Source organism: Sander lucioperca, chromosome 12, assembly GCF_008315115.2.
Source record: "Sander lucioperca isolate FBNREF2018 chromosome 12, SLUC_FBN_1.2, whole genome shotgun sequence".
Taxonomy (NCBI): Eukaryota; Metazoa; Chordata; class Actinopteri; order Perciformes; family Percidae; genus Sander; species Sander lucioperca.
In genome coordinates this window covers 2,623,039-2,632,031 of record NC_050184.1, presented here as the reverse complement: position 1 = coordinate 2,632,031, position 8,993 = coordinate 2,623,039, and the positions used below count along the sequence as shown (strand labels likewise).

Sequence of the window (8,993 nt, the reverse complement as noted above, 5' to 3'; positions counted from 1 at the left end):
GCTATGAGTGAGGATGGAGGAGGGATCTCTGAGGAGCTATGAGTGAGGATGGAGGAGGGATCTCTGAGGAGCTATGAGCGAGGATAGAGGAGGGATCTCTGAGGAGCTATGAGCGAGGATAGAGGAGGGATCTCTGAGGAGCTATGAGTGAGGATGGAGGAGGGATCTCTGAGGAGCTATGAGTGAGGATGGAGGAGGGATCTCTGAGGAGCTATGAGCGAGGATGGAGGAGGGATCTCTGAGGAGCTATGAGCGAGGATAGAGGAGGGATCTCTGAGGAGCTATGAGTGAGGATGGAGGAGGGATCTCTGAGGAGCTATGAGTGAGGATGGAGGAGGGATCTCTGAGGAGCTATGAGTGAGGATGGAGGATAGAGGAGGGATCTCTGAGGGGCTATGATGGAGGATAGAGGAGGGATCTCTGAGGAGCTATGAGCGAGGATGGAGGAGGGCTCTCTGAGGAGCTATGATGGAGGACAGAGGAGGGATCTCTGAGGAGCTATGATGGAGGATAGAGGAGGGATCTCTGAGGAGCTATGAGTGAGGATGGAGGATAGAGGAGGGATCTCTGAGGAGCTATGAGGCAGGATACAGAGAGCAGCCTTCCTGGAAGCCGTGCAGCTGGAAGTCTTCGCTAACTCCGCCTATACAGCTGACGAATTAACGTGACACTTCTGAGGAAAGGACGTCTCATCCCACTAAGAACACATTTCCTCGTTTCCTCTCTCCTCGCATGATTTCCTCGCATCCCTCCCGTGCTTCCTCGGTGGGACGGACTGAGACGCGAGGAAGAGGAGAAAGTGAAGGAACTGGGGCTGCAATTTAAGAACCTGGGATGCAGCCTAAGCCATCGTAGTGGCTTCAATGGTGCTGCGCTAAGCTAAACGCTAAACAGGGAAAGTCGCCGATTTTCAACCCTTCTGATGCGAGTCATCCAGCGGCTTCACTTTATATATGCATTTCTAATAGCTGTATTCTCATTAACCTGACAATATGCAACATTTTGCAGATGATCTCCAGTTGGTGTCTGCCTGTTTGTTTCAGAAGCAGAATGGGGTCCTGGAGAGTCCCACAGGTACTGGTAAAACTCTGTGCCTGCTGTGTGCCACCCTGGCCTGGAGAGAGTCCTTCAAGGACAACATCTCTGCCCGCAAGATAGCAGAGAGGCTAGGCGGGGAGGACATGTTCCCAAAAACACCCCTGTCATCCTGGGGGACGGCTGCTACGGACGGTGACACGCCAAGTATGTTCATATCATATCACCCGACAGCTCAGTGCAGTATTAAGTGTTGCATTCTTCAGGACCTGGTATTGGGTTAACACGTGAACACCAGAATTAGTTTTGGAAACAAAAAGGATCTTACTCTTTAACAAAAAGGTCTATCTCTGTAGGGATCCTTTCCATAATGTTGTCAGACGCTTGGAACAATAATCTGAGCCTGTCAGTGGCAAAAACACCAATTGAAGGAGTGCAGTTACCTAATAACTTATATTGCAGCTTGTTTCACTCTTAATACTGGACCAATGGTCCAGTTTGTTTGTCTGATTGTTGTTCCCATCGGTCACTTAGACACAAAAACATGGGAGTATAGGATCCAGGAGAACCCTTTAAGCTGGTAGATGACGTCAGCAATGTCACATCCTCCCAAGTCACTGCTTTAACTCTGCACTTAAATCAACAGAATTGGTCATTCCATTATACCCGTCAAGGGAACACGCCGACTTATTGGGACTTTGTCTTATTCCCCGTATCCCCCAGAGTTAGATAAATCCATACATACCCTTCTCATCTCCGTGTGTGTTGTAACTCTGTCTGACGCACCCACCGCTAGCCTAGCTTAGCACAGATCCTGGAGGTAACCGGCTCCATCTAGCCTAGCTTAGCACAGATCCTGGAGGTAACCGGCTCCATCTAGCCTAGCTTAGCACAGATCCTGGAGGTAATCGGCTCCATCTAGCCTAGCTTAGCACAGATCCTGGAGGTAACTGGTTTTTGATTTGATTTGATTTATTTTGGATTTGACACACAACATAATCCAAAGGATAGCATGTTAAAGTGTAAACACTTATTTCCAATATGGTCCTTGGTGTTAAAACATGCAACACATCATGAAGACCTATTTCAGGTCAAAGACAACAACATATGATACAGATCATACAAGATTTAAAAGCATTCCAAAATCAGAGAATCATAAATCACATAAAATAATCAGTCTACTAGGGCTGTCCTCGACTAAAGAAATTCTTAGTCGACTAACACTTATATGATTTTGTCGATTAATCGATTAGTTGATGTAATTGACAGAGCTGTGCTCTTTGAGAGGTGGTTAAGACTAGAAAAGCACAATATAAATGTAGTTAATTAACCATCTGTAAAACTGACTTTCTCCACAATTAATCCTGCAAAAGCACCACTTTAAATCTTGTGTTTACCAGAAATGTGCTCATAAGTTTCTTGGAAATGAGTAATTAAGCATGAATAAGCATAAAAAATGACTCATCAACTAAAGAAATCTTAGTCGACTAAGACCAAAACGACCGATTAGTCGACCTATCGACTAAGAGGTGGCAGCCCTACAGTCTACTCTAATTAAACAATATTGGCTACTCTATTCCATAAAAAAGCCTTAACCTTGTGTCTAAAAGCCCCTCTGGTATTTACACTTTTGAGGGAAAGCGGCAGATTATTCCACAGTGTTATGCCTGTATAAAAAAAAGAACTGCTAGCTGCATTGTTGACTCTGGGCACTTTACAAGAACGGACACTGGCCCTAGTATTGTGATTATGCTGTGTATGAACCATTTTTATATGGGAATGTAGATATTTGGGAGCAGAATGTCACCATTTATGACATTATACATATGATTCAACTTTAACATGTACTGGCAGCAACCCTACCCTTTTAAAAGCATCTCTACCAATATGAGAAGGGGGGGTGCATTTAACAGGTAGCGGATAACATTATTTTGCATCACTTGCAGTCTGTTTTTAAGTTTAAGGTTCCATCTAGCTTAGCTTAGCACAGATCCTGGAGGTAACCGGCTCCATCTAGCCTAGCTTAGCACAGATCCTGGAGGTAACCGGCTCCATCTAGCTTAGCTTAGCACAGATCCTGGAGGTAACCGGCTCCATCTAGCCTAGCTTAGCACAGATCCTGGAGGTAACCGGCTCCATCTAGCCTAGCTTAGCACAGATCCTGGAGGTAACCGGCTCCATCTAGCCTAGCTTAGCACAGATCCTGGAGGTAACCGGTTCCAACTAGCCTACTGCTCCCAATAAGTGACAAAATAACGCCAACATACATGTTTCTATTTACATGTTGTGATTTGTATAGTCACAGGGTGTACAAATAACAAGGTCACATGAGAGACAGCCATCTTCTTTTTTTTTATTTATTTATTTTTTTAAAGGCTACAACATTTTTTGTCACATACAGCAAACATCTCCTCACTATCTGCTAGCTGCCTGTCCCCTGAACACACTGTAAAAAAACGCGGTCTCTGTAGACAGCCCAGGCTCCACAAACTGCAACAAAAACAAACTGACCAACCTGCACCACCAAACATAACAAAGAGTGTTCCAGCCAATAACCAACAAGAAGGATTTGGGGGTTGGGGTTGGGGGGGTTAGTACGCGGAAGCACAGAAGGGAGGGGGAGGGGACAGGAGGAGGAGGAGGGAGGGGCGAGCTAGCCTCAGTTTTTTTGACAATACTTTGAACGTCAACAAGAAGTAACGTCACCCAACATCGCTTAGAGAACCTTTTAAGATTATTTTTTGGGCATTTTTAGGCCTTTATTGACAGGACAGCTGAAGAAAAGAAAGGGGAGAGAGGGGGGGAACGACATGCAGCAGAGGGCCGCAGGTTGGAGTCGAACCCGGGCCCGCTGCGTTGAGGAGCAAACCTCCACATATGGGTGGCCGCTCTACCAACTGAGCTATCAGGGCACCCAGACACAGCCATCTTCTAACCGTATATAAACTGGGAACTATATTCTCAGAAGGCAAAGCACTGCTACTTCTGCTAGGCGGAGTGATATTACTCCAACTCTGAGCGAACTCCAGGCGAACTCTCTGCTCCTCACCATGGAGCTTCTCAGGTGCTGCGAGCAAATCACTCCGCCCAAGTAGCAGAATTAGCAGTGCTTCGCCTTCTGAGAATATAGTTCCCAGTGGGTGCGTCAGACAAAGTTACAACATACACGGAGATGAGAAGGGTATGTATGGACTTATCTAACTCTGGGGGTTACGGTTAATAAGCTAAAGTCCCAATAAGTCGGCGTGTTCCTTTAACGAGAAACAGCAGCTGACCTGGCTACTGCATCGCTATGGTACTCATGTTACTTTATGAAATGTAATGTAATTATTGTTGTGTGTTGTCGTTGTTTCTCAGCCTACTACACCGATGTTCCCAAGATCATATACGCCTCCAGGACGCACTCTCAGCTGGCACAGGTTATCAACGAGTTAAAGAACACTTCATATAGGTAAACTATCACTTTTACAAAATGTTAGAAATACACTTTGATTATGCAAGATGAATGTTGATGTGTACTGTGGTTTCCCATGGAATCATACTGTTATTAGGGTCAGCTCGGATAACTTTAAAGCAGCCATATTATGCTCATTTTCAGGTTCATAATTGTATTTTAAGGTTGTACCAGAATAGGTTTACATGGTTTAATTTTCTAAAAACACCATATTGTTGTTGTACTGCACCGCTCTCTCTCACTGCTGCAGATCCTCTTTTCAGCTGGTCTCTGTTTTAGCTACAGAGTGAGACCTCTTTTCTTCTTCTTCTTCTTCTGGACTATCTTTGATTGCACTTGCACATGCCCAGTAGCTCAGATGTAGATCATGTCAGCTAGCTAGCTCCATAGACAGTAAAAGAAAGGCTGTTTCTACAACTTAGGTCAGTTACAAGGCAGGATTAGCTGGGAGACTTCTAAATGAGGGCGCACATGGAAGTAGTTCTTTTGTAGATTATGGTGAACTTGTGTGTGTTGTAGCAGTGATTTGCTATTGAGAACGAGGTAGCATGCTAGCGTTAGCGTTAGCATGCTAACGGTTGCGGTTAGTCTGCTCGTTTCGGCTTGTGACGTCACAAGCCGTGCCGATTTTGAACAGCTCACCCAGAGACTGAAGACAGGACACATTCAGAAACCGTATCTCACTCTAAACAGCATGGATGGATTTTTTTCAAAGTTTGTATGTGTGTGGAAGCACCAGAGACACAACATAACACCCCAAATCCTAGAAAAAGTGATTTTCTCATAATATAGGCACTTTAAAAACATTATTAAGACCATTATGAGACACACTAAAATGCGTGCCAATGTTGCTGTTACGTGGATCATCGACTGATCTTTATAGAGGTGTGAATCTTCAATGATCTTTCGATTACGATTATCATGTCTTCGATTCGATATCTCGATGCATCAAGATACGTCAAATACATTTTTCTAATAAAGCCATATAGGATATTTAATTCATAGCTTTTCAAGCTTCAAAAACAAAATATTCTGCAGTGCTCTACTACTAAATAAATTGGATACATAAAACTACAGCACTGAGCACATGGCACTTCCTGAATGTGCAAAACATAACAGAATATGTAAACAGAAAGGTTGTTAGGCATACATTAAATTGTAAACAGAAATAATCGATTATGGCCCGGTCGATTAACAATGCAGCATTGTCCATGTCCACGATTCGATGCATCGATTATGTGATTAATTTCAACACCTCTAGATGTGTTTAACATTGACTTAAAAGGCTTAAAGGAGAATTCTGGTCGATTTCAACACGTGGTGTTGTAGTTTGTAGACGGTCCCTAAGCACTCGTCTTGCCGTCTCAACACTGGAACTAAACCGAGGTATGAATTAGCAAGACTTTCATGCATTTCTTTCACATCTACTGCAGTCAGATTCACTGTGTTCACTCGGAAGGAATCACTTCACATGGGTAGGCACTGTTAATGACATTTCGAACATGTTAAGAGGCTGAAAGCATGTTTTTAAATTTGCCCTGTTTCAGCCTCCTGGGTGCTAACGCTAGCAGGAGGATAACACGGTGTAGGCAGCACCGAGTGTTTTCGTTTTTCTCGCTACTGACAGCACTCCATTTGCAAACAACAGAGCTACGTGTTGAAATCGACCGGAATTCTCCTTTAAATGGCCTCATCAAATACACACACATATCAAAATAATTTGTACATTGTAACCAACCCATCATAAAAACATGTGCAATGAAGACAAGAAACCCCAAGGGGTTTCTAAAGGGTCTCCCTTTAACATACAGTATGATTACAGTTTAATCGGACAGACACCAGTTCATCTAACAACAACTGCAAATCGACCATAGTTTCTGTCAGCCGCGGTGTCCCCCAGGGTTCTGTACTTGGTCCCACACAGATGAACTGAGTTTTAGGCAAACCCATATATCAATGTAACGCTGAGGTCTCTCTCTCTCTGTCTCTGTCTCTGCTGATTCAGGCCAAAGGTGTGCGTGCTGGGATCAAGAGAGCAGCTGTGTATCAACCAGGAAGTCATGCGTCAGGAAAGCAACCATGTCAAGGTAAGTGATCTGCTAGTCTGGATCAACGGAAGTACATTTCCAGGATAGTTGTCTGACATCGCGCCGGATCTCTTCGTGTGTTGCCGTTCTCAAACTCCGTTCACTTCGGGAAATAACAACAGACTTTAAGCTAGCAAGCTACACACTGAAAATGGCAAGTTTTGAAGAAAATTTGCATCGTGCAGCAAGGCAGCCCTGCTTGGTTCTTTCGGGGAATGATTGTAAAGATTTACAAAGAAAAGTTTTAGGGCGTTTCCTCTCTAACTGGGAGGTTTTGGGACTGATTGGTGGGATTGCTGTGGACGAAGTACACACGGATACACTGGTAAGAGCTAATGAGGTTTAACCATGTATCAGCTAATTTAAATAGCTCACGTTACTGTATTGTGTCAACAGTTAACTTCATTTAATATTGGATGTGTAGTTTTCTTTAGCTGGATGCAAATGTTCCACCAAAACAAGTTCCTTCCTGAGACTATTTAGCAGAGCCACCGTCGCTGCGTCCGGAGCTTAGCGCCACCCAAGACGATTGCGATTGGTTTAAAGAAATGCAAACATCCCAGAGTGTTTTTTCTTCTTCTCCTATCCCAGAATGCATCTGTGGTGTAGCCAGACCTTTACTCCACATCCCTGTGGAGATAAGAGCCGGCAATGCGAGACTAGCGAACTCCCACGTTACCAAATTCACGTGTCGGCTGAACTGTCTTAAAGATGCAGACACGCACCCAAATCCTCCAGATTTATCCCAGCTCATTGTCGATGCTTTCAAACTTCAAGTGTTGTTGAGATTCAAAGCACCGACAGTGAGCTGGGAGAATATTTTGGGACTTTGGGGTCTCTAACAAAAATCAGACGGAAACACCTAAAATAGTACCTGTTGGGTTTGTGTGGATGAGCTGATGCAGCAGTCCGTATTCGGTGAGTACGTGTTTCTGCTTCTGTGTAAAGAAGACACAAGAAGTCGCGGTTCTGGCATTGGAGAAGAAAGGTCCGCTTTGAACCCATTCAGTGTTTCCTCTATGTTGATTTTGTAGTGGCAACCCGCAATGGCAAAATTTCTGCCGCCACGCTACCAGAAATAGGGCAGACGCACAATGTAGTCGCGGTTGCCTTTTAAATCCTGCCGACATAATGCAACCCCCCTTTGGCTGCCGCTCACATTGCAATTTAACAACAAGTAGAACTATTCAGAGGTTATTGGGCCCGTCCAGTTTAACTTATTGTCAAAACGTTCGCTTTCTTCCGAGTCGACTATTAAACGAACAGCTCCACCAAACACGTCAAGGCGGTGGGTCCGTTCTAAGTGGACAACGTTCAACTTGTCAGCCCATCGTCCTGATATCAAACATTTGGAAACATTAAAACGGTGAGTTAGTCAGTGAAATATACTATGTTGTTGTTCGGACAGACCTTCCCCCACTGCTGAAAAAGATCCTGAAGGAAACACTGCCATGTGTACAGATTTTAATACATTCCTTGCTGCTTTTCAGGTCCATATGTGCAGAGCAAAAGTTTCCACCAGGTCATGTCTCTTCTACAATAACGTTGAAGGTAATGTTGTTTTTTAACAATATCTTTATTGATTTTTCATTTGTTTTACTATAAGAGCTAACAATAAAAAATAAATGAAGACAGTATCGTATGTACAGATCAATGTTACCTCTAGCAAAGTTATGATATGCATAAATACAACAAAGAATTGGCTCCTTTGCTATCACCCTCAATGACCAGTCCCTTCCCCTTCTGGGGTTCACCATTAGTTACATTTTTAGATATCCTGTCCTGCATTTTCCTCCTGTAGAAGCTCCCCTATGTCTCCTTTTTTTTGGTTCAATGGCTTTCAGATTTCCTCATATACTCCCAATTTGTTTTTTTAATATATATGTTATTCTCTCCATGGGCATACATGGCGCTATATTCTTGATCCAAGCACCAATCGTAGGGGCCTCCATTTTCTTCAAGTTAAGAGCTATAGTCCTTTTTGCCTGTAATACAGCAACATATAGTACATTTATAAAATGTATTCCTGGGGTTTTGGATTTAGGTTTGTTGGCCACAGGTGCAGCAATGTCATTGTGGGGTCTAGTGAAATGTTGGCAGACTGGATGAACATGGCTTTATTCATCACCTCCCTCCAGAATGTTTTCACGTTGTCACACTCCCAGACACAGTGCATAAATGTTCCTCTCGCCTCATTGCATTTAAAACAAACGCCAGGTATATAACTGTTGTATTCTTTTGAAATTGACAGGAGTTTTTGTGTGAAGGTAACACTTGGAAGAACTACATACACTAGATATCAGGGGGCAACATAACATGACTATAATGAGCACATCCTACCACACACAACAATCATGAAGCAGGCTCCATGTAATATCATTACCACAGTAAGATTACTGCATCATTAATATAAGAAC

General features: G+C 43.6%; 1 protein-coding gene across 3 annotated transcripts in view; it reads left to right on the top strand.

The window, feature by feature from the left end:
- rtel1 (regulator of telomere elongation helicase 1) overlaps positions 1 to 8,993 on the top strand; it is a 62,597-nt gene that overhangs the window by 1,652 nt on the left and 51,952 nt on the right. For 2 of the 3 annotated variants that reach the window (XM_031311670.2, XM_031311660.2), the window contains exons 2-5: positions 1,044 to 1,242; positions 4,393 to 4,486; positions 6,495 to 6,576; positions 8,067 to 8,127. In XM_031311670.2, coding sequence (XP_031167530.1) covers positions 1,044 to 1,242; positions 4,393 to 4,486; positions 6,495 to 6,576; positions 8,067 to 8,127 — 436 coding nt within the window. The remainder of the gene's footprint in view (positions 1 to 1,043; positions 1,243 to 4,392; positions 4,487 to 6,494; positions 6,577 to 8,066; positions 8,128 to 8,993) is intronic. The other variant, XM_031311678.2, reaches the window with a different exon arrangement.